Source organism: Mauremys reevesii, linkage group 2, assembly GCF_016161935.1.
Source record: "Mauremys reevesii isolate NIE-2019 linkage group 2, ASM1616193v1, whole genome shotgun sequence".
Taxonomy (NCBI): Eukaryota; Metazoa; Chordata; order Testudines; family Geoemydidae; genus Mauremys; species Mauremys reevesii.
This window is the reverse complement of record NC_052624.1, coordinates 213,632,718-213,658,630: the sequence shown is the minus strand read 5'-3', so window position 1 is coordinate 213,658,630 and position 25,913 is coordinate 213,632,718. Positions and strand designations below refer to the sequence as shown.

At 47.8% G+C, this 25,913-nt stretch overlaps 1 protein-coding gene across 22 annotated transcripts in view; it reads left to right on the top strand.

Annotated features, from left to right (window-relative positions):
- The window catches only part of CCDC178 (coiled-coil domain containing 178), a 350,640-nt gene that overhangs the window by 129,111 nt on the left and 195,616 nt on the right, over positions 1-25,913 (top strand). For all 22 annotated transcript variants that reach the window (XM_039524821.1, XM_039524816.1, XM_039524819.1 and 19 more), the window contains one exon: positions 25,334-25,479. In XM_039524821.1, the coding sequence (XP_039380755.1) occupies positions 25,334-25,479 (146 nt within the window). The remainder of the gene's footprint in view (positions 1-25,333; positions 25,480-25,913) is intronic.

Genomic DNA, 25,913 nt, shown 5'->3' with positions numbered 1-25,913 from the left:
TGTCGGTCGTTGGAACAGTGGAGTGCGGCTTAGCTGACCTCCACTTTCCTAGCTTCCTCATAGTTATTCTCTTTGTGAATTTGTACATAGTTAGTTATCTTCTTATCAGTTCTTTGTTTTTATTAGTTATTTAGTAGTTTTTAGTGTTGTATTAGTTAGCGGGTTTGGGGATTAGCCCCTCTCCCGCGCCCGGGACCGGAGCGCATGCCCGGCTCCCCGGGTTTCAAGCCGTGCTCGGCCTGCCACAGGCCTATGCCAACAGGAGATCCACACGACTCCTGTTTAAAGTGCCTGGGAGAGTCGCACTTATCTACTAAGTGCCCCATTTGCAAGGCTTTCAAGCCGCGCACCAAGAGGGAGCGAGACATCAGGCTCAAACAGCTCCTCATGGAGGCAGCCTTAACCCCTCCAGCTTCGGCACCTCCTCGGCACTGGGCCACTCTTCTCTGCACAAACCGCAAGCGCCGTCGGCACCAAAATCAGCCACGAGACGCTCCCTCTCGCCAAAGGCGAAAAAAGCGAAGGCCGCGGCCGCCTCGGCCCCGCCCGCTTCGACACCGCAGAGTGTGCCCCGATCAGACCACCCGGCACCGAAACCTGCCGTGGCGCAGATTACTCCGGCACCGACCATTCTGCCGGTACCGTCGACTCCGGTCCATCAGAGACTGTCGAGTCCGGAACCCGTGTCCTCCCCGGCACCCGCCGTGGTAGAGCTCCCGATGCCGTCCTTCGCAGCGGCAAAGGACCTTATTGCCTTGACGGACTCGGCAGTGCCTCCGCCCCCGGCACCACCGGTGCGGGCGCTCCATTCTATTGGCAAGCCGTCCTTGCTCAAACCACCGCCTGGCACCGAGTCGGACCGGCACCGCTCCCGCTCCTGGTCACACGGATGCTCCCGGTCCCGACGAAGATCTCCTTCCCGGCGTCGATCTCCGCCGCTCGCAGTCCCGGCACCACTCTGCCACGTGGCGCCGGTCAGACTCGCGGCACCGGTCGTTCTCTCACTCCCCAAGTCGGCACTCGCGGCACCGTTCCAGATCCCGGTACCGCTACGGACACTGTGCCTCTCGGAGCCATTCTAGACACCGCGACTGGAGATCAGGGTCGACCTCCCGGCACCAGGCCGGTCGTAGGTCCCGATCTCGCTCTCGCTGCCGCGCTGCCTCCCGGCACCGGTCACCAGAACACAGGGGAACGAGATCAGTCGGCACCTCGGCGCAAGGCTTCTCCGATCCTCCGTGGCCCTCCAGGCATGCGTCGGTATCATCACAGGCCGACAGTTATTATGTGGATGAGCATGACCCTCAGGTGCCCTCGGGAGTCTTCCAGGAGACCCGATACACAGACCAAGACCCTCGACAATGGGGTTTTTGGACTCCTTGGGCTTACCATCAGGCCCAAGGTGCTCCACTGCCTTCCACCCACGCAGTTCCACCAGAGCCGCGTATCCCGGAGGCTACAGTAAGCCGCCCCCTGGCTGAGACGGAGGTACCACTACCACCCCTCCCGTCTTCACCGGAGCCTCTTGAACAGGAGCCGTCCCAGGACCCAGAGGCTGGGCAGGACACGATCGTCCCGGGGGTTTCTTCCTCCTCCCCAGATGAAGCAGTAGCGGGGTCCTCCTCCTCAGGGCCCCCTCCAATAGATTTAAGGGCCCATCAGGACCTCCTTCGGAGGGTGGCATTGAGTATGGACCTCCAAGCAGAGGAAGTACCAGAGGTGGAGGACCCTGTTGTCACCATTTTATCGGCAGACGCTCCAACTAGGGTGGCTCTGCCATTCATCAAGACCATTCAGGCTAATGCTGACACCCTTTGGCAATCACCCGCCTCCATCCCTCCCACAGCCAAGGGGGTGGAACGCAAATATATGGTACCCTCTAGGGGTATGAGTACTTGTACGTCCCCCCTCGTCGCTAGTTGTCCAATCGGTCAACGACAGAGAGCGTCACGGGCAGCAAACCCCAGCCCCTAAGTCTAGAGACGCAAGACGGATGGACTTGCTCGGCCGCAAGGTCTACTCTGCGGGCGCCCTACAACTGCGAGTGGCTAACCAGCAGGCCTTATTGAGCCGTTACTGCCATGACACCTGGTCGGAGGTGGCAAAATTCCAGGAACTGCTACCTCACGACTCGCGCCAGGAGTTCGCGGCCTTCCTGGAGGAAGGTAAAAAGGTGGCCCGTACATTGTTGCAAGCCTCCTTGGACGCGGCCGATTCAGGAGCCCGAACCCTGGTCTCCGGCATCACCAGGCGCCACATCTACTGGCTGCAAAGTTCAAATCTTCCCCCAGAATTGCAGTATACAATCCAGGACCTGCCCTTCAACGGCAAAGGGTTGTTCTCCGAGAAAACAGACCCCAGGCTCCAAAGCCTGAAGGATAACAGGGTCATTATGCGCACCCTAGGGATGCACACCCCGGTGACCCAGCGACTTCCGTTCCGCCCCCAGCTGTACCGACCTTACTTTATGCCCAGATACAGGCAAGACTCCGGTCGGCGACGTGGTTGAGGGGGACGTAGGCGGCAGCCTGGACCCCATCCGTCCCAGAGCCGCGCTCCTTCTAAGCCACCGGCGGGGCCGAAGTCGTCATTTTGAAGATGCGCCCGGGGACGGCCTACCAGTTCCTACTCAGGATCCTTTCCCTCCTTTTTCCAACCGCCTTTCCTACTTCCTCCCGGCGTGGACTCGGCTGACCTCCGATGCCTGGGTCCTCTGCACAGTGGAACGTGGATATCACCTCCAATTCGTTTCACCCCCTCCTTCCCACCCTCCTTCCCGGTCCCTCTTCAGGGACCCCTCTCACGAGCAACTCCTCTTACACGAGGTGCAGATGCTCCTTGCTATGGGAGCGATAGAGGAGGTTCCAGAGATGGAAAGAGGCGGAGGGTTTTATTCCTGCTACTTCTTGATTCCCAAGTCCAAAGGGGGCCTCAGGCCCATCCTAGACCTGCGAGGCCTCAACAAATATATGATAAAGTTGAAGTTCCGCATGGTCTCCTTGGCGACCATCATTCCGGCCTTGGATCCTGGAGACTGGTATGCCTCCCTCGATATGAAGGACGCTTATTTCCACATCGCCATCTTTCCACCGCACAGGCGTTTTCTCCGTTTTACACTCAATCACCTTCATTTCCAGTTTGCGGTCCTTCCCTTTGGCCTATCCACGGCCCCAAGGGTATTTACGAAGTGTATGGCCGTCGTCGCCGCCCACTTTCGTCGGCGCGGCATCTGCGTTTTTCTCTACCTAGATGACTGGCTCATCAGGGGGAATTCACAGACTCAAGTGCAGCAGCATGTAGCCGTGATCAGAGACTTGTTCACGCGGCTGGGCCTGTTGCTCAATGTGGAGAAGTCCATCTTAACGCCCACCCAGAGGCTAGACTTCATAGGAGCGACCCTGGACTCTTCTCTAGCCAGGGCCTACCTTCCTCAGCTTCGATTCCAGGCCCTCACACAGATCATTCAGGGGCTTCAGACCTCCCGCATGACCTCAGCCCGTACTTGCCTTCACCTCCTGGGTCACATGGCGGCATGTACCTATGTAACCAAGCACGCCAGGCTCCGCCTTCGCCCCCTCCAGACATGGCTCAACTCCGTGTATCGCCCGAACAGGGATCCTCTAGACACCCTGCTCTCCGTTCCAAAGAGCACCCTTCGCTCCCTGGACTGGTGGCTGGCCCCATCCCAGGTGTGTGTGGGGGTGCCATTCCATCCGCCTAAGCCCTCACTTTCCCTGACAACGGACGCCTCATCCCTCGGATGGGGTGCTCACCTCGGCCACCTTCGCACGCAGGGCCTCTGGTCATCGCAGGAGTTGAAGCTTCACATCAACGTCAGGGAGCTACGCGCAGTACGCCTCGCCTGCCAGGTGTTCCAGAACCAACTCCGCAGCCGTTGTGTCTCAGTCTTTATGGACAACACAGTGGCCATGTATTATATCAACAAGCAAGGGGGAACTTGCTCTTCTCCACTCTGTCAGGAGACGATGCAACTGTGGGAATTCTGCATAGCCCACTCGATAGATCTAGTGGCGTTTTTCCTCCCAGGCGTGAAGAACACCTTAGCAGATCGCCTGAGCAGATCTTTTCTGTGTCACGAATGGGCGCTGAGACCGGATGTTGCTCGTGCAATTTTCCAACAGTGGGGGTTTCCCCGGATAGACCTATTCGCTTCTCGAGCGAACCGGAAATGCCAGGACTTTTGCTCCTTTCAAGGCCTGTCACCGGGATCCCTGTCGGACGCATTCCTCCTGCAGTGGAATCGTCATCTGCTCTACGCTTTTCCCCCGTTCCCCCTAGTCCACAAAGTCCTGATAAAGCTCCGCCAAGACAGAGCACATCTCATCTTGATTGCGCCAGCGTGGCCCAGACAGCACTGGTACACCACGCTGCTCCGTTTCTCCATAGCTAGTCCGATTCCTCTGCCGCTTCATCCGGATCTCATAACCCAAGATCACGGCAATCTCCGTCACCCAGACCTGACGGCCCTCCATCTCACAGCGTGGCTCCTGCGTGGCTAGACGAATCGGAGTTGCGCTGCTCTGCTCCTGTGCAGCATGTCCTATTGAGCAGCAGAAAGCCTTCCACTCGCTCTACTTACCTAGCCAAGTGGAAGCGCTTCTCTTGCTGGGCTCGGGCACGCAGCGCTTGCCCTTAGGAGCTCCCTATCCCAGTTGTCCTCGACTACCTTTGGTCCCTGAAACAGCAAGGCCTAGCATTGTCCTCACTGAAGGTGCACCTAGCGGCCATATACGCTTTCCACCCAGGCGAGGGTGGTCACACAGTTTTCTCTCATCCATTGACCGCTAGATTCCGGAAGGGCCTTGAGCGCCTCTACCCTCACATACGTCACCCGACTCCAACCTGGGACCTCAACCTGGTCCTCAACAGGCTCATGTCTCCACCCTTTGAGCCATTGGCCACCTGCTCGCTGCTGTACCTGTCCTGGAAGACAGTCTTTTTGGTAGCCATCACATCGGCTAGGCGGGTCTCTGAACTGCGAGTGCTCACCGTGGACCTGCCCTATACTGTGTTTCATAAGGACAAGGTGCAGCTACGTCCGCATCCAGCGTTCCTCCCAAAAGTGGTTTCGGCTTTCCACAACAATCAAGACATCTTCCTCTTTCCGAAGCCGCATGCATCCTCACGCGAGCAACAGCTTCACTCTCTCGATGTTCGTAGGGCGCTGGCTTTTTATATAGATCGGACAAGACCGTTCCGCAAGTCCCCGCAACTGTTCGTTGCAGTTGCCAACTGGATGCGAGGTCTTCCCGTTTCATCGCAGAGGATCTCCTCGTGGCTGACAGCGTGCATACGCACCTGCTTTGACTTAGCTCATGTTCCTTTGGGCCATCTCACCGCCCACTCTACCAGAGCCCAGGCTTCATCAGCCGCCTTTCTGGCTCACGTTCCAATACAAGAAATATGTCGTGCGGCAACCTGGTCATCGGTTCATACCTTCGCTTCTCACTATGCTCTGGTCCAGCAATCTAGAGATGATGCAGCCTTTGGCTCGGCGGTCCTACATTCCGCCACATCTCTCTCCGACCCCACTGCCTAGGTAAGGCTTGGGAATCACCTAACTGGAATGGATATGAGCAAGCACTCGAAGAAGAAAAAACGGTTACTTACCTTTGTAACTGTTGTTCTTCGAGATGTGTTGCTCATATCCATTCCACAACCACCCTCCTTCCCCACTGTCGGAGTAGCCGGCAAGAAGGAACTGAGGGTTGGGTGGGTCGGCTGGGGTATATATCTGGTGCCGTAATGGCGCCACTCCAGGGGGCGCTCAGCCGACCCACTGAGTGTTGCTAGGGTAAAAATCTTCCGACGAACGTGCACGCGGCACGCGCACACCTAACTGGAATGGATATGAGCAACACATCTCGAAGAACAACAGTTACAAAGGTAAGTAACCGTTTTTTTCCTCAGAGGACTGATTAATCTTTTTCCATAGATCATATAACCTACTCCAGTATTGGACTTGAACCTTGTCCTTAATTACCTTGTGAAGTACTCCTTTGAGCCAGTAGCTATGTGTTTGCTGCTTCACCTGTCCATGAAAACAGCTTTCTTGGTGGCCATTATTTCTGCCTAGAAAGGCAGAGAATTCAGGGTTTTAATGGCAAACCCTCCCTTTGCAGTGTTTTTCAAGGAAAAGGTTTCTTTACAAGCATACCTCAAGTTTCTACATAAGGTGTCTTCTTAATTTTATATTAACCAGACTATTCATCTACCATTTTTTTCTGAAACCACATCAGACTAGGCAGGAAGCTGTCTTCCACATCTTGGACATCAGGAGGGTATTAGCCTGTTACTTGGACAGAACCAAACCATTCAGAAATCAAGTATCAGAGGGGTAGCCATGTTAGTCTGTATCCACAAAAACAACGAGGAGTCCAGTGGCACCTTAAAGACTAACAGATTTATTTGGGCATAAGCTTTCGTGGGTAAAAAACCCACTTCTTCAGATGCATGGAGTGAAAATTACAGATGTAGGCATAAATATACTGACACATGAAGAGAAGGGAGTTACCTTACAAGTAGAGAACTAGGGCCACTTGACAGGGCCAATTCAATCAGGGTGGATGTGATCCACTCCCAATAATTGATGAGGAGATGTCAATACTAAGAGAGGGAAAATTGCTTTTGTAGTGAGCCAGCCACTCCCAGTCCCTATTCAAGCCCAATTTAATGGTGTTAAATTTGCAAATGAATTGTAGCTCTGCAGTTTCTCTTTGAAGTCTGTTTTTGAAGTTTTTTTTGTTGAAGTATGGCTACTTTTCAATCTGTTATAGAATGTTCAGGGAGATTGAAGTGTTCTCCTACTGGCTTTTGTATGTTGCCATTGCTGATGTCTGATTTGTGTCCATTTATTCTTTTACGTAGAGACTGTCTGGTTTGGCCAATGTACATGGCAGAGGGGCATTACTGGCACATGATGGCATATATCACATTAGTAGATGTGCAGGTGAATGAGCCCCTGATGGTGTGGCTCATGTGGATGGGTCCTCTGATGGTGTCGCTAGAGTAGATATGAGGACAGAGCAGGCAATGGGGTTTGTTACAGGGATTGGTTTCTGGGTTAGTGTTTCTGTGGTGTGGTGTGCAGTTGCTGGTGAGTATTTGCTTCAGGTTGGGGGGCTGTCTGTAAGCGAGGACTGGCCTGCCTCCCAAGTTCTGTGAGAGTGAGAGATCATTTTCCAGGATAGGTTGTAAATCGTTGATGATGTGCTGGAGAGGTTTTAGCTGGGGGCTGTACATGGTGGCTAGTGGTGTTCTGTTATTTTCCTTGTTGGGCCTGTTCTGTAGTAGGTGACTTCTGGGTACCCGTCTTGCTCTGTCAATCTGTTTCCTCACTTCCCCAGGTGGGTATTGTAGTTTTAAGACTGCTTTATAACAGGGGTTGGCAACCTTTCAGAAGTGGTGTGCCGAGCCTTCATTTATTCCCTCTTATTTAAGGTTTCGCATGCCAGTAATACATTTTAACCTTTTTAGAAGGTCTCTTTCTGTAAGTCTATAATATATAACTAAACTATTGTTGTATGTAAAGTAAATAAGGTTTCAAAATATTTAAAAAGCTTCATTTAAAATTAAATTAAAATGCAGAGCCCCCCAGACCGGTCGCCAGGACCTGGGTAGTGTGAGTGCCACTGAAAATCAGCTCGCGTGCCGCCTTCGGCACCCGTTCCATAGGTTGCCTACTCCTGCTTTATAAAGATCTTGATAAAGAATGCTTGGTAAAGACCATTCAGAATGTCTCCCAGGTTGTTTGTTTCAAATGGGGATAGCTCTAAAGGATCCACAGTCTCCACCCAGAGACTCTTGAGATGGATCTCTGGATGTATTATTTCATATTATGACTGTGTCAACATTCAGCTTCCTTCTAGGTGTTAGCCCATTCTGCCAGGTCACATTCTACTTCTATGTCATTACACAAAGATGTCCCAGTTGCTGCAATTTGTAGAGCTGCAATTTGAACTTCAATACATACTTTTCCCACCCACTATGCTGTGGTTCATGCCTCTAGATCAGATGCTGTAGTTGGCAATGCAGTTATGTCTTCAGTATTACTCTGTTCTGAAGCACCCACCTACCTCTGGAGATACTGCTTCAGAGTCACCTGAAGTGGAACACCCATTGGGACAATACTTGTGGAACCTTGTGCAGTAACTGGAGGTTGTTGAGATGTGTGTCCCTATGGCTGCCCAACTATCTGTTCTCCTTCCCCTCTGCAGGACTTTGCAGTAGAGAGGGAACTGAGGGCAGTTCACCTGCACCGCCCTATATATCTTTGGTGCAGCACATGTGGATGTGTGGGGCACGAGGCTATGCAAGCACAGGCATGGACCAAAGAGACACTGCTGCCAAAAATCTCTGATCAAAGGCAAATGGGGGCACCTGTGCACCTGAAGTGGAGCACCCAAAGGGACACATATTGAAGAACTCCAGTTACTGCACAAAGTGAGTAACCTCTTCTTTCCAAACAAGCCAACTCTATTTCTAGCCTCACAGGGCACAATGTATGATAATTAAAGTTGTTTCAGAGTAGCAACCGTGTTAGTCTGTATGCGCAAAAAGAACAGGAGAACTTGTGGCACCTTAGAGACTAACAAATTTATTTGAGCATAAGCGTCTGTGAGCTAAACCCCACTTCATCAGATGCATAGAATGGAACACACAGAAAGAAGAAATTTATACATACAGAGAACATGAAAAGGTGGGAGTAGCCATACCAACTGTAAGAGACCAATCAGTTGAGATGAGCTATCATCAGCAGGAGAGAGAAAAAAATCTTTGAAGTGATAATCGAGATGACCCATAGAAGGTGTGAGGATATTTTAACATGGGGAAATAGATTCAATTAGTGTAATGACCCAACCATTCCCAGTCTCTGTTCAAGCCTAAGTTAATTGTATCTAATTTGCATATTAATTCAAGTTCAGCAGTCTCTCTTTGGAGTCTGTTTTTGAAGTTTTTTTGTTGCAAAATTGCCACCTTCAAGTCTGTCACTGAGTGGTTAGAGAGGTTGAAGTGTTCTCCCACTGGTTTTTGAATGTTATGATTCCTGATGTCAGATTTGTGTCCATTTATTCTTTTGCATAGAGACTGTCCGGTTTGGCCAATGTATATGGCAGAGGGGCATTGCTGGCACATGATGGCATATAGCACGTTGGTGAACAAGCTCCGGATGGTGTGGCTGATGTGATTAGGTCCTATGATGGTGTCACTTGAATAGATATGTGGACTGAGTTCGCATCGGGCTTTGTTGCAAGGATAGGTTCCTGGGTTAGTGTTTATGTTGTATGGTGTGTGGTTGCTGGTGAGTATTTGCTTCTGGTTGAAGGGCTGTCTGTAAGCGAGGACTGGTCTGTCTCCCAAGATCTGTGAGAGTGAGGGATCATCTTTCAGGATAGGTTGTAGATCTTTGATGATGCACTGGAGAGGTTTTAGTTGGGGGCTGAAGGTGACGGCTAGTGGCGTTCTGTTATTTACTTTGTTAGACCTGTCCTATAGTAGGTGACTTCTTGGTACTCTTCTGGCTCTGTCAATCTGTTTTTTCACTTCAGCAGGTGGATATTGTATTTTTAAGAATGCCTGATAGAGATTTTGTAGGTGTGTGTCTCTGTCTGAGTGATTGGAGCAAATGCGGTTGTATCTTAGAGCTTGGCGGTAGACAATGGATCGTGTTGTGTGTCCTGGATGGAAGCTGGAGGCATGTAGGTAAGTATAGCAGTCAGTAGATTTCCGGTATAGGGTGGTGTTTATGTGACCATCACTTATTAGCACAGTAGTGTCTAGGAAATGGACCGCTTGTATGGATTGGTCTAGGCTGAGGTTGATGGTGGGATGGAAATTGTTAAAATCATGGTGGAATTCCTCAAGGGCTTCTTTTCCATGGGTCCAGATGATGAAGAAGTCATCAATGTAGCACAAGTAGAGTAGGGGTGTTAGGGGACAAGGAAGCGTTGTTCTAAGTCAGCCCTAAAAATGTTGGCATACTGTGGGGCTTGTAGTCCATCTTTGTGTGGAATGTTGGTGTAGAGGGCTTCAACATCCATAGTGGCCAGGATGGTGTTTTCTGAAAGATCACCAATGGATTGTAGTTTTCTCAGGAAGTCAGTGGTGTCTCGAAGATAGCTGGGAGTGCTGGTAGCGTAGGGCCTGAGGAGAGAGTCCACATAGCCAGAAAATCCTTCTGTTAGGGTGCCAATGCTTGAGATGATGGGGCATCCAGGATTTCCAGGTTTATGGATCTTGGGTAGCAAATAGAATACCCCCGGTCGGGGTTCTAGGCATGTGTCTGTACAGATCTGTTCCTGTGCTTTTTCAGGGAGTTTCTTGAGCAGATGGTGTAGTTTCTTTTGGTAATCATCAGTGGGATCAGAGGATAATTGCCTGTAGAATGTGGAGTTAGAGAGCTGCCTCTTGTTCATATTCCAACTTATTCATGATGACAGCACCTCCTTTGTCAGCCTTTTTTATTATGATGTCAGAGTTGTTCCTGAGGCTGTTGATGGCGTTGTGTTCAGCATGGCTGAGGTTATGGGGCAAGTGATGCTGCTTTTCCACAATTTCAGCCCGTGCACATTGACGGAAGCAATCTATGTAGAAGTCCAGTTTGTTGTTTCGACTTCAGGAGGAGTCCACACAGAGTCCTTCTTTCTGTAGTGTTGGTAGGAAGGATTCTGTGGGTTAGTATGTTGTTCAGAGGTGTATCCTGAGGAAACTACAATCCATCGGTGATCTTCCAGAAAACACCATCCTGGCTCCAAAGAGAGACTGCTGAACTTGAATTAATATGCAAATTAGATACAATTAACTTAGGCTTGAACAGAGACTGGGAATGGTTGGGTCATTACATTAATTGAATCTATTTCCCCCTGTTAAAATATCCTCACACCTTCTATGGGTCATCTCGATTATCACTTCAGAGATTTTTTTCTCTCTCCTGCTGATGATAGCTCATCTCAATTGATTGGTCTCTTACAGTTGGTATGGCTACTCCCACCTTTTTATGTTCTCTGTACGTATAAATATCTTCTTTCTGTATGTTCCATTCTATGCATCCGATGAAGTGGGTTTTAGCCCACAAAAGCTTATGCTCAGATAAATTTGTTAGTCTCTAAGGTGCCACAAGTACTCCTGTTCTAATTAAAGTTGTGTTATTTTTATGGAAAAGAAAAGCTATTTTGAGTCATTTTTAGAGGTTTCAGCGGCTCCCTCTGAGTCCGGTACAGCGCCATCTCATGTTAACTGAGGGAGTTGGCTTTGTTGGTGGAAGGATATGAAAATTAGTCCTATCACATTTTTACAAAGTCTCTAAAACACTCCTAAAATAGTGTATTTGTAATGTGTGGCATACTCAACGTTATGAAGCAGCTGGTCATGACTCCATAGTTAAGGCTGAGTTCAGATTTGCACTTGACACAGGAATTTAACCTCTTTATTATGTATGAAAAATACAGCATATGCACCTCAAATTTACAGCACTTACTCTTTTTATATATAGAAAGAATTTTCTGATTTATTTGCAAGTAAGATAATTAATTAGTCTGTATTAAAATTAATTTAAAAAATGGTTCCTTTACAAAATATATTCTCAACCTTTTCAGTTTTGTTTTCTTTTCTAATTTTTATTAGTAGAGGGATGCCTCTATGTCAGCATTCTTGCACTTGTTGTATAACTCCAGCAGATGGCTGATAGTGAAGTGTACATGTGGATAGAAGTCACAGAATATGAGAACTCTGCCTATAAAATAGTTCCTCAAATATCTAAAACAACCATAAGTTAAATAAACTTGTTGTGTACAAGATCACACACATATTTTTAACGAATTAGGAGCTGTGTATTTAACCCTGAGAAATCCTATTACTTTCATCTAAATTTGTCATTTGAATATCATATGTAACAAGCTGTGCAATCTTCAGTTATGTTGGAATGGTTCATATAACCCTATGGTGTTTTTTCAGGAGCGTGAGAGGGCAGGGTGGGGAAAAATTGACTGTTACCGAACCACCAGTAATTTGAGCAGACTGCCTTAATTAACGTGGAGCTGTAGTCTCATCATTAGCATCATCCCGGGTGTGATTTGACACTCCTTGTATCAGCTGTTTGGCTGGAATATGAATATGATTGGCATTGTAATTAATAATGTCCTGTTACTTTTGAGGCTAATAGCTAAACAAGATTACTACCTTCTCAAATAATTAAAATCTTCTAAGGAATTGTTAGTTTATTTGATGTTGTTTAATCAACCTGATAATCAGATTAATGTGATAATCCATTTTATTCAAATTTGATATGTTTATAAGTTTTGTTTTATGGTTTTGCTTAGTTCTTAATTTTAGCTAATAAAATGGATATAACTGGAAACTTGCGTGATTCATACGTTTCTTTCCCAGATATCAGGGTTCCAAATCTGAGAAGTCCCTGGGGTAAATAAAGGGGATCAACCTAGCAGGTTGATCCATAGCAGGGGCAGTAGAATTGGAGTGGGGGCCAGAAGTGAAGGCTGGCTGCTGCAGTGCCCCCACAGTGGAAATGTTGTGGGGGGCTCCATTTCCATGTGAACTCCCACATTCTGGGATAAGAGCCAAACCCAGAGGGGCTGGAGCAGCTGCTCCAGGCCCTGGATCAGGCCAGGGAGCGGGACCTAGAAGGGTTGGAATGAGCCCAGGAGCAGGTAGGAAGCTCCAGGACCCTTCTTTCCAGCCTGGAGCTGACTGCCTCCCCCTGCCGCCAAGTCTCAGTACCTCCCTTCACTCCCGCTCCTATCCCTTCAAATGGAGGGGGCTGTGAAGGGTATTTCCAGACACCCTAGTCTATAGAAGTGCTGTATAGTCTTTCCATAACTTGTACCCAAATAGGGTTACTGTTGATTTTTGAGGGAAAGTTAATTTATGTATTGGTCATTTATTTCATTAAGCAGCATGGGTTTCAGACTCTTTGAGGGCCTAGTGGGTGCCTACCAGCCAGTCAAACTAAAGGCTGACCTATTTCCCATAATAATGTCTATACTCCTCACATAAATCAATTGGATGAGAGAGACTGGACGTATGTATCAAAAGTTATCATTGGTAGATTATTTGGCTCATCAGTCACTGGTCCTTAAAGGTTCTATGGCTACAGGTTTGCTTGGGTATCTGTACTTGAAAGGGTCCCCATGGCACTGCTGCCTCCAGCTTAATTGAGCACCAGGTCAGCACTGTCAGGGGAACTGAGGGAGGAGCACAGAGTGAGCTCTTAAAGCATAAAGACATTGAGACTCAGGGACTGGGCTCCCACACACCCTCATCCTATTTTGTTATACTTCCTTTTCCAATCTACAACTAGCTATATAATAAGATTACAGAAATTTCACTCTGTGTGTCATTCTGAAGCCTAAAGTATCTGTATAGTCCGTGTGAAGAGAAGGAAGCATCTGTAAGCATAATTGAGAGGTCTTTTTCTTTAGAATGCCACCAGGTTGAATCATCACTGGGTTTCACAGTCTGTCCAAGTTTTAAGTTGTCAACCATTTTGACTTTACACCCAGTGTATAGCTACAGTAAGACATGTATCTATGCCATGCCACGAGTCCTAGACCATTGTGATAGCACAGGTAGCTCAACCAGTTATTAACCTTATTCTACATTTAATTTGCATGCAATAATTTCGTTGGTTGTATGAAGAACACTGCAGAGATAGTGGATTACTTGGCCCAACTGCCAGACCTGTGCAACAGCACAGCCACCTTACATGATAACCCCAAACACATAGCCCCTCACAGCAGCACACATCTCTCCTTCGTCACCCTCAGAAATCCAAACAACTTTCTCAGCACAACACAAAACCACATGGAAGTGAACCCAGTCACCATCACAACCAACACATACACACAACCCCCAAATAGAATTCTGATGCCTAGAATGTCTGTTGAGTCAGTCTGAAGCAATGGAAACAGCTGTAAGCATGGCTGAAAGCTCTTTTTGTTTAGAATATTTCCAAGTTCAGTCATCAGTGGAATTCATGGTCTGTTACCGTCCAGTTTCTAAGTTCTCAGCCACTTTGATTTTGTCGTTGCACATATGACCTGAAGAATTACACCTATGCAACAGCACAGACTTTCAGCCACTTGTTTGCACTTTTCTACATTACCAGTTAAGGTTATGTTTTCTTCAAAGCTCCTTATTATAATATATTCCCCAGCAATAAGTAAGTGGGTAAAATTGGCAGACAGTACTCTGATGTTCATAATTAAAAAAAAATTCCTTGGATTGTAGTCCAGGACAATTGCTTTGAAAAGTTTACTAGTTGTGAAAATGTTTCTGGTAGTTTCCCAAAGTGTGCTTAACACTAGAGTTCATGAGATGAAGGTCACATCAGTACTGAGTTACTATTTTCATTTTCTCCTCACTCTAATTCCAACTTCATTTTGATTTGTCTAAGGACAACAGTGGAAGTTTGTGTCAGAACTGGTAACAGAATCTGGATCTTCTGAGTCCTTGTCTGTTGGAGGGTGGCACTAACCCTTTAAGAAGGAGCAGGACCAGTGCACCCTGTGCCTGGTTAGCAGACCCCCACTTAGGGTTAAAAGAGGGTACCTGGGCCTAGATGGAAGAGAGGCCTGTTGAGTCAGAGCTGCAAGAAGCAGAAGTAGCATGACAATCCTGTGAGATAGAAGAGGAAGAACCCCTGGGAACTGTAGCACAGAGTGTGCTGAGGAACTGTTTCTGTTTGTTTTGTCTGTATTGGAAAATAAAACAGCCTGGAAAGAGTCTCTGGTCATGGCAGAGAGTTCTTAACAATTTGGGGGAAAGCCCTGTCTTGTGACCTTTGGTGAAGAATATGGGCAGGTGATTGGTCCCTAGAATAGGGAAGAAACTGGACTCCAAGCAGAAGGTCTTGTGAACTCAGATTGTGGGTGCATCCTTGTCTGGGAAAATGGGGTATTGTCAGAGAAGATAGACTGACATCTGCCCAGAGATATGTCAGGTATGCAAGGTGAGATTCGGGTCTACCCCACAGCAGGGGTTGAGCTGGGAGTACAGGAGCAGAGAGGTCAGCTACATATTAGGGTATTGAAGGATCTTCCGTGACAGATGATTTTGGGAAGAGACTGGCTGGATTTCCCAGCCCTGATACAGCGGTAAGGTGTCATGAATCCAGAGCAGCAGTGTAGGGTAGAGAAAACCAATGGTTGATCAGAAAAGGGGTGGAGAGAGCTGAAGATTGCATGAAACACCTGATAGGGACTAAGAGGAATCCTCCAGTCATCTTCAGAGCTTATTGGAACATCTTAAAAGAGAATTGACAAGAACTGGAGGAAACCTCCCAGCAGAAGATCATCAATCGGACAATAAAACCTGAACAAGAATTAGCACAGTCTAGAGTTAGAGTGTGGAAAACAGCAATGCTTGATGCTGGAGCAGACATTGGCCACGCTTCAGATTGAGAAGATTGTCAGGGAACAGGAGGCCATTGCACAGACTCAAGAATGGGCAATGGATGCCCAGACAGGACATCAGATCGAACAGTATACAGTGGGGACCCAGACGGACCTCATTAGCATGCAGGTAGGAGGCCAGGGGTGAAAGTAGTGGCCCTTTGAAGAAGGGGAGTCAAGGGACAGTTTTATGGCTCCCATCATGAGGACTGGAGGACTGCCAGAACAACTGGTAGCTGCAGAATGCATGCTACAGATGAGAAAGAGAGCAGCTGGTGATTCAGGAAGAGAGGGGTTGCCCGATTCTGGTGGTTAATCAGCTTGAGAGAGAATTAGACCTTCTGCATACAGGTCCTCAAAGTCCCAGATTAGAAACTGAGGCTGTATTGACTGTGTCCTGGTGAAGGTATGGACTGTAAGACGTGCCCTAGGTGTGGGCAAGGCCTTCAAGGTGGGAGGAGTGTACCAGGGTGACACTGGCTCTTTAAGAGGGAGCAGGGCCAGTGCATCCTGTGCCTTGTTAACTGACCCCGTTAGGGTTAAAACAGGGCACCTGGGTCTAGAGGGAAGGGAGACCTGGTGAGTCAGAGCTCTGGAACTGCAAGAAGCAGGAGCAGCAGGAAGTTCCTGTGAGAAGTAAAGGGAGAGAAAAAAACCTTGGGAGCTAAAGCACAAGGTAGGCTGAGGAACTGTTTTTTGTTTGTTTTGCCCATGTTGGAAAATAAAACTATCTGGAAAAAGAGTGGCTTTGGCAGTGGGTCTTTTGGGAGCTGGGGTGAAGGCCACTTTGTTACACGGTCCAGTGACTTAACCATACGACTGTCCTTTCTTTCTTTTTATTGTACCTTAAGGTCGTTTCCAATGGCAGTTCTTTTTTGCTAGAAGATTCAAGGAGCTTCATGCCTTATCCTGCTAGGTACAGGGACTACCAAGATAAGGTTCCTTTCCTGAAAGGTTTTCCTGTATGTCATTTGAACCAGGAAGTAGCCTTTCCCACTCTTTTGTCCTAATCCACAAAATTCCAAGTAGGGTGAGCTACATTGCCTGGACATTAACAGCTGTCTGAATTTATCTTTGCTAAGAACTGAGAGATTCAAAGTGTTTATTCATATTGCATCAATGTCCTAATTTAGGAAAGTTCAGGCAGCTTCCAAATAGTTTCAAAATGGATTGAGACAAAAACACTTATTTCTACCCTCCTTTTCCACATGGATGGAGTCTTTGTGGGAAGAGAGATTGGAGTGTCTGATGGAAATCTACAAGGCAGCCACCTAGACATCAACTCTCACATTCACCAAGAACTCTCCATTTGTTGTACAAACATAATTGGATGCAGCCTTTGTCAGAAAGATGCAGCTGGCAGCTGTTAAGACATTCATCCCTTCCTCCTGTAGGATTTTTTTATTGCTAAAGGAGGTCCCAAGCAATTAGACTGGTTGAAGAAGAAAAGTAAGAAAATTTATTTTCTTTGTGATATCAGTCCAGGCCCCCATCTTGGAAAGATTAATACAATATTCTTTTATAAAGTTTCATCTTGGTTTTACAATTGTTCAAGGTTGTTCTTTTTACCAGAACTGTTTTCCAAGACTCAGCTGAATTCTGAGCTGGTAAGCCCTTTCAGTGTACTGGGGAGAGAAAGATAAGGTGTCAAAAACCCAGTTAGTTTTTTTCTCAGCTAGCTAGCAGGGAAGAACTATACCCAAGCAACTGGATTGGTATAGAAATTAATGAAGAAAGGAAGTTTAACAAGTATGGACAATATCCCCTAAAATCAGCAGTGATTTTATATTTACTTCTAGATCATAGATGAAAATTTTGAATAGTGTTGGCTGATCCCTGTAGAATTCTACTAAAAACACTCCCATTGCATGATGATTCCCCATTAACAATTACTTTTTGAGATGTCAGTTAACCAGGTTTTACTCCGTTTGGCATGTGTTTTGTTGATATTGCACAGTGTTAATTTTTTAATCAGAATGGCATGCAATACTGTATCAAATGCCTTACAAAAATCTTTGTTTACTAGATCTATGTAGTTACCTTTATCAACCAAATTTATAATCTCATAAAACAGGGGTCGGCAACCTTCAGCATGCGGCCCATCAGGGTAGTCCACTGGTGGGCCACGAGACATTTTGTTTACATTGACTGTCCGCAGGCACGGCTCCCCACAGCTCCCCTTGGCCCACACCACTTCCTGCAGCTCCCACTGTCCGGGAACGGTGAACCGCAGCCACTGGGAGCTGCAGGGGGCCGTGCCTGCAGATGGTCAACGTAAACAAACTGTCTCGCAGTCTGCCAGCAGATTACCCTCATGGGCCATGTGCTGAAGGTTGCCGACCCCTGTCATAAAAGAATGAAATCAGGTTTGTTTGACAAGATCACCTGATTGTCTCCATATTTGGACAGAAAGGGGGAAGCATCTGAAAAAGAGATTTGTGAAGAAGATTACTTGTAAATTCATGCGCTCCTTTGCTAAGCCCTATAGTTTGGGTATTAGTGTGTTGGCTGGTGCACTTTTCTCTGGTGCTTTATAAAGGCTGTAATTTGTGTGTGTGTGTGTGTGTGTATGTGTGTAATCAAGAGGTATGTTTTCTCCTCCTTAATTCAGCTCATTTACATTGCTATTTAGAGTCCATTAGTATGGATTACTAGAACTACTCTTTGTAATTTTTCCCTACATGTAAAATGGGTTTCTGTTAAAGTAGCTCCAGCCTCCCACTTGCTTATTGTTATTCTATAGCTCTCTTCTTTTGGTGTAGTGGTTCTGGGGAAGTTGCAGTCTTGGTTATACTGTGGGTATTAGCAGTATTGTTTGCTTGCGTCATGAACCTTTTTAAATTTTCTTCATCCAATTGTCACCTGTGAAATGAGAAAGGGCCATTGCATTTCACCTGATTCTTCACCAGTTGTGTAACTAAAATACTCCTTGCCATAGTGCATGGATACAATGGAGATTAGAAAATCTATACATACTTTAATATCTATGGTGAATTACAAGTATTTTGTGAAAACAGTTGTTCCTATTTTAAGTTAAACAATTTGGTCTCAGTATGCATTTGAGAGGCAATGTATCTATGGATTAGAAAAGAAGTTCAGGATTTTTATTTTTTACTCTCAGTTGTCCCACTGCCTGTAATATGGAACAAGACTTAACTGAAAGGAGCTTACAGAAGTGTTCTTGTTTTTAACACTCAGATGCTCAACTCCCAATGGGGTCTAAACCCAAATAAATCCGTTTTACCCTGTATAAAGGTTATACAGAGTAAACTCATAAATTGTTCACCCTCTATAACACTGATAGATAGATATGCACAGCTGTTTGCCTCCCCCAGGTATTAATACATACTCTGGGTTAATTAATAAGTAAAAAGTGATTTTATTAAATACAGAAAGTAGGATTTAAGTGGTTCCAGGTAGTAACAGACAGAACAAAGTAAGTCACCAAGCAAAATAAAATAAAACATGCAAATCTATGTCTAATCAAACTGAATACAGATAATCTCACCCTTAGGCCTGGTCCACACTAGGACTTTAATTCGAATTTAGCAGCATTAATTCGAATTAACCGTGCACCCGTCCACAGCAGGAAGCCATTTAATTCGACCTAGAGGGCTCTTTAGTTCGAATTCGGTACTCCACCCCGACGAGGGGAGTAGCGCTAAATTCGACATGGCTATGTCGAATTAGGCTAGGTGTGGATGCAAATCGAACTTACTAGCTCCGGGAGCTATCCCACAGTGCACCACTCTGTTGACGCTCTGGACAGCAGTCCGAGCTCAGATGTTCTGATCAGCCATACAGGAAAAGCACCGGGAAAATTTGAATTCCTTTTCCTGTCTGGCCAGTTTGAATCTCATTTCCTGTGTGGACGTCGTGGCGAGCTCAGCAGCACTGGCAGCGATGCAGAGCTCTCCAGCAGAGGAGTCCATGCAATCTCAGAGTAGAAAGAGGGCCCCAGCATGGACTGACCGGGAAGTCTTGGATCTGATCGCTGTGTGGGGCGATGAGTCTGTGCTTTCGGAGCTGCGCTCCAAAAAACGGAATGCAAAGACCTACGAGAAGGTCTCCAAAGCCATGGCACTCAGAGGATACAGCCGGGATGCAACGCAGTGCCGCGTGAAAATCAAGGACCTGAGACAAGGCTACCAAAAAATCAAAGCGGCAAACGGACGCTCCGGAGCCCAGCCCCAGACATGCCGCTTCTACGAGGCACTGCATTCCATTCTCGGTGGGTCTGCCACCACTGCCCCACCAGTGACCGTGGACTCTGAGGATGGGATAGTGTCGAGGGGCAGTTTCTCGCCGATGTTCGCCGATGGGGAAGATGAGGAAGAGTTTGTGGAGGACGAGGCAGGCGACAGCGCTTACAATACTGCTTTCCCCGACAGCCAGGATCTCTTCATCACCCTCACAGAGATCCCCTACCAATCCTCCCCGGCCGTTAACCCGGACTCCGAATCAGGGGAAGGATCAGTCGGTAAGTGCTATAAACATGTAAACATTTATTTTTTAACAAAACAGGAATAAAAACTATATAAAAAGAAGGTCTATGCATATAGGGATCGAACAGTAATCCTCCTGGGACAGTTCTACGAAGCTCTCTGACAGGTACTCGAAAAGCCTCCGCAGGAGGTTCCTGGGGAGAGGTGCCTTGTTGGGTGCTCCGTGGAAGCACACTCTTCCGCGCCAGGCCATCAGGAGGTATAATGGCAGCATTGCCTCGACCAGCATGGCAGCATAGGGCCCTGGTCTGTGCAGGGATTCACGCAGCATTCGCTCTCTGTTTCTCCTGGAGACCCGCCTCAGGGTGATCTCGCTCGGCGACTGCTGCATCTAATTAGGGGAATTACTGTAATGTTACTATTGTGAATGCTTGACTTTTCCTTTGCATAACAATGACCGTCGTTTAACAGCCACGTGTTGTAGGCTGCAGAGGAAAAGCATACAGGGATCTTTCCCGGGGACAGCCGCGAGGGGCTGGAACAGGGTCAGACTTTATGCTTTCCAGATTGCCTGCAGCAGGAGGGCCCTGCTATCCATTAACTGTTAAGCAGCCTAAAGTTTACGGCTTACCAGGCCTGGCTGCTACACGGATTCTGCTGTCCTGCCCCGCTTGTCCGATCTCCAGTGCAAGACCCCAGGCAATGAAAGCGAATGCCGAAAATTCGAACTTGTCCTGAGAGCACATGAGATTAGGTGCCCTGTATGGTCTTGTTCACAGAAACTGAGTAGACTGTGTTCAGTGTTCGCAAACATGTATCTTTGGAAGGAAATCACTTCCTTTTCCCCATCACACAGCTGCGGCTCTTTCCCGAACTGCTCCGGCATCCCCCTCACAGAGGCTGGCGCAGATTAGGCGGCGAAAGAAAAAGACTCGGGACGAGATGTTCGCTGAACTGATGGCCTGCTCCAGAGCCGAGGCGGCCCAGAAGAGCCAGTGGAGGGAGACCCTCTCTCAGCAGCAGCGCTCACACAGGGAACGGGAGGACAGGTGGCGGCAGGAAGACCAGCAGGAGACTCAAACGCTGCTTGGACTAATGAGGGAGCAAACGGACACGCTCTGGCGCCTTGTGGATGTTCTGCAGGACCGCAGGCAGGAGCAGAGAGCCCCCCTGAACTGTATCTGCAACCGCCCTCCCCCGCCACAAAGTCCTGTCCCCCCCTCACCCAAAATCACAAGAAGGAGGGGCGCTAGGGGCCGTGAAAACTGTCACTCCACCCCAGCAGAGCGCTCATGTACCAAACAGCTCTCATTCCCTAAAGTATGAGAATTGCTTGCCTTCCTGGCTCACCCGATCCCAAATCCCAGTTTCATCCCCCAACTGTGTAGTTGAGTATTAAAAACAGTTTGCTGTTCATTACTGTTTCCATCATGTTTCTTTGCAGAAGACTTTGTGTCAAGGGGGGGGAGGGGTTTCTTAATTGCATAGGACAGCCACCATTAACAGGGTACAGACATGGGGGCAGGATCAACAGCAGGTCACACACAGAGTGCAGTCACTAGGCACCCGGGTCACTCTGCGAGGTGTCTGCTTCCCCAGGTCAGTCTGGGAGGTGTATGTTGCCCCAGGGTCCGAGCGCCTGGCATCCACAAATGGCAAGGCAGGCTGCCCTTACCATGCCCTTCCACCCTAGCCATGAACCTCTCCGATGCCCTGAGCCCCAGCCAGAGCCATCATCCCCCCACACCTACTCACCCTTCCCACACACCCCTCACCCCTTCCTGCAAACCCACCCCTTCCTGCACACCCTCCGCTAACCGTCCTCCCCCCAGAGACCGCTGTAGGAGCAGGAGCCTGTCAGTCCTCGAGTGTAGAAGCGGTCTGTACATCACTGCACACCGTACCCACCACAGTCTGCGTCCCTGTTGTAACCCTTGAACGAGAATTCGTTAGTAAAGAAAACTTTGTTAATTAAAAATGTTCCAATAACTTTATTTTTAAACGTCTGTTGGAAGGGGGGAAACCTGGTGAACGGGGTATGTAACCGCTGAAAAAAGACAATAGTAACTGAAACAGGGGCAGGTTCAGCTTCTCTGTAAAGAGACTGGACAGTCATAGGTTACCCTGCTCTCTGAGGAACCTAGCTTTCAAAGCCTCCCGGATGCACAGCGCTTCCCGCTGGGCTCTTCTAATCGCACGGGTGTCTGGCTGAGCGTAATCAGCAGCCAGGCGATTTGCCTCAACCTCCCATCCCGCCATAAAGGTCTCCCCCTTGCTCTCACAGAGATTGTGGAGCACACAGCAAGCTGCAATAACAATGGGGATATTGGTTTCGCTGAGATCCGAGCGAGTGAGTAAGCTCCTCCATCTCCCCTTGAGACGTCCGAAAGCACACTCCACCACCATTCTGCACTTGCTCAACCGGTACTTGAAGAGCTCCTTGTCACTGTCCAGGGCGCCTGTATAGGGCTTCATGAGCCAGGGCATTAGCGGGTAGGCTGGGTCCCCGAGGATCACTGTAGGCATCTCCACATCCCCAACACTTACTTTGTGGTCCGGGAAGAAACTACCTTCCTGCAGGCGTCTAAACAGACAAGAGTTCCTGAACACACGCGCGTCATGAACCTTGCCCGGCCACCCGACGTAGATGTTGGTAAAACGTCCCCTATGGTCCACCAGTGCTTGCAGCACCATTGAAAAGTAGCCCTTTCGGTTAATATATTGGCTGGCCTGGTGGGCCGGTCCCAGGATAGGGATGTGATTTCCATCTATAGCCCCACCGCAGTTTGGGAATCCCATCGCGGCGAAGCCATCTATGACGACCTGGACGTTTCCCAGGGTCACCACCTTTGAGAGCAGTAGGTCAACGATTGCGTGGGCTACTTGCATCACAGCAACCCCCACGGTAGATTTGCCCACGCCAAAGTGGTTCGCTACTGACCGGTAGCTGTCTGGTGTTGCAAGTTTCCAGAGGGCTATGGCCACTCGCTTCTGCACAGTCAGGGCTGCTCACATCCGGGTGTCCTGGCGCTTCAGGGCAGGGGCCAACAAGTCACACAGTTCAAGGAAAGTGCCCTTACGCATCCTGAAGTTTCGCAGCCACTGTGATTCATCCCAGACCTGCAGCACTATGCGGTCCCACCAGTCCGTGCTTGTTTCCCGGGCCCGGAATCGCCATCCCATAGCATGAACGTGACCCATTGCCACCATAATCTCCACGGCGCGGCGTACCGTGCTTTGTGAGAGGTCTGTGCCACTCTCACATTTCACGTCCTCACCGTGCTGCCGGAGCCTCCTCGCCCGATTTCTCAGCAGCTGACTGTGGAAGAGGTGGACGATAAGGTGCGAGGAGTTGACAACGGCCATAAGTGCAGCGATGATCGCAGCGGGCTCCATGCTCGCAGTGCTGTGGCGTCCGCGCTGTCACTGACCAGAAAAGTGCGCGAACAGAGTTCCCGCCGGCGCTTTCAAGGAGAGAGGGCGGGAGTGATGGTTGAATGATGACAGTTACCCAAAACCACCCTCGACACATTTTTCCCCCAGAAGGCATTGGGGGCTCTATCCAGCATTCCAATGGGAAGCGGGGACTGTGGGAACTGTGGGATAGCTGCCCAGAATGCACCGCTTCCAATGTCGACGCTTGCCCCATTAGTGTGAACTCACAAAGTCGAATTAGTGTCCTTAGTGTGGATACACAAATTCGAATTCATCAGGTCGAATCCACAAATTCGACCTAAGTTAAATCGAACTACTCCTGTAGTGTAGACATACCCTTAGAGATACTACAGTAATTTTTTTCCTCAGACTGGACACCTTCCAGGCCTGGACACAATTCTTTCCCCTGGTACAGCTCTTGTTCCTGCTCAGGTAGTAGCTAGGGGATTCCTCATGATGGCTCTCTCCTTTGTTTTGTTCCACCCATTCAGGGCTGGCTCCAGACCCCAGCGCGCCAAGCGTGCGCTTGGGGCGGCATGCCGCGGGGGGCGCTCTGCCTGTTGCCGGGAGGGCGGCAGGCGGCTCCACGCCTGCGGGAGGTCCACCGGAGCCGCGGGACCAGCGGGCCCTCTGCAGGCATGTCTGCAGGAGGTCCACCGGAGCCGCGGGACCGGCGACCGCCAGAGTGCCCCCCGCGGCGTGCCGCCCTGCTTGGGGCGGCGAAATTTCTAGAGCCGCCCCTGCACCCATTTATGTATTTTTTGCATAAGGCGGAAATCCTGTGTCCCTCTCTGGGTTCCCACCCCTCCTTCTCAATGGAAAAGCACCAGGTTAAAGATGAATTCCAGTTCAGGTGACATGATCACATGTCACTACAAGACTTCAAGCCTTCATTCCTCCCAGCCTGACTCACAGGAAGGCCTGCCTGCAAACAGAGCCATCCACAGTCATTTGTCCTGGTTGATGGATGCCATCAAGATTCCAAGCCACCATTAATGGCCCACACTTTGCATAATCACAATAGGCCCTCAGAGTTATATTTTATATTTCTAGTTTTAGATACAAGAGTGATACATTTATACAAATAGGATGATCACACTCAGTAGATTATAAACTTTGTAATGATACTTTACAAGAGACCTTTTGCATGAAGCATATTCCAGTTGCATTATATTCACTCATTAGCATATATTTATAAAATCATATAGAGTGCAACGACACACTGATATCCAAAGGTACTGAGCACATACAGCTCCCACTGAAGCCAGTAGCTACAACTGCTCAGTACCCCTGAAAATCAAGTCTCTTCGATACTTGCCTAAGTGTGGAGTAGTTGCCTATTTTAAGGCACACACATTTTGGTTTTAACTTTTTGTGCCTTAGTTTCCTAATGTGTAAAATTGGGAGAATATTTTCTACCAAACTTCATGGAGATGTTGCAAGACTCCATTAACATTTGTTAGTATTTTGATAACCCAAGGTGGAAGTTGCTACATAGGATCCTGATCCTGCATCCATTGAAATCATTGAGCACAGAACTGGGCCATGTGTGAAAAGTTTTGTTTATCTTTCACCTATTAATGTTTTTGTGTATGCAAGCCACTGTTTGTTTGAAGAGGACAACAGAATTATTTGAAGCTGTTTATTGTGTATATGAGTGTAGAGATTAAGAAGGGATGTGTCTGTTAATGAAGAAGGTATTATTCAATATGCAGTTGTGAGAGTACAAACATTAATAGTAAGGTTGTGCAACAAGTTGAGGAACAATAACTTAGATGTGTAAAATTGTGCCCTTAAAGAAACAAAATTATTTCAGTTGCACTAAGAACTTCAACAGCACTTCTGAAAACAGTTCTGTGTCTTCGGGTATGCAGTTTCATGCATCGTTGCCCATAATTGTGCACTTAAAATACAATATCTAGAAATCTAGCCCTCCCTACTTTACACACACACTATATATATATATAGTGTGTGTATATATATATATATATATATATACTCACACATTTTCTTCTTTGTTTCCAGGAAAAATATTCAGATGTTACCAGTCGGCTAGATGAAACCACTCACATTATTGAAAATTTTCAAAACAGAATTCATGAATTAAATGAATTAGCAGAGACAAAGCAAAGACAAATTGAAACTACAGAGAAATCCCTCATAGAATTGAGGTAAGAATTTCCATTCCTATCAAAGTTTTTTAAAAGGTAGCTTTTATGTTATCTGTACAGTATTATTTATAGTAAATATAATGCAGTTTTTATCAATAATTTGAAAGTATTTTTGTTTGATTATACTTTGTGGATTTTGTGCATTTGTAGAGGACATTCATGATGAATTGTCTGCCTGGTAAATGGTATTTCAGGCATCAGGACTATTTTCCAAAATCTAATAAAATCCATGGTCAGTTGCATCTTTAATTAATGGAGGATTTCTTGTGTTCTGGTTTTTCTTTGTTTCAAGAAATGTGGACCTACACTTACTGTGACTGATGAGTCCTGAAAATAGTCTCCAAGGGCCCTATCCAGTTGAAAATACCTGTAGCCTTCTAGGCCACGCAAGCCTTGGAGGGCCATATATGATGATTGCACAGCAGGCTTACTCT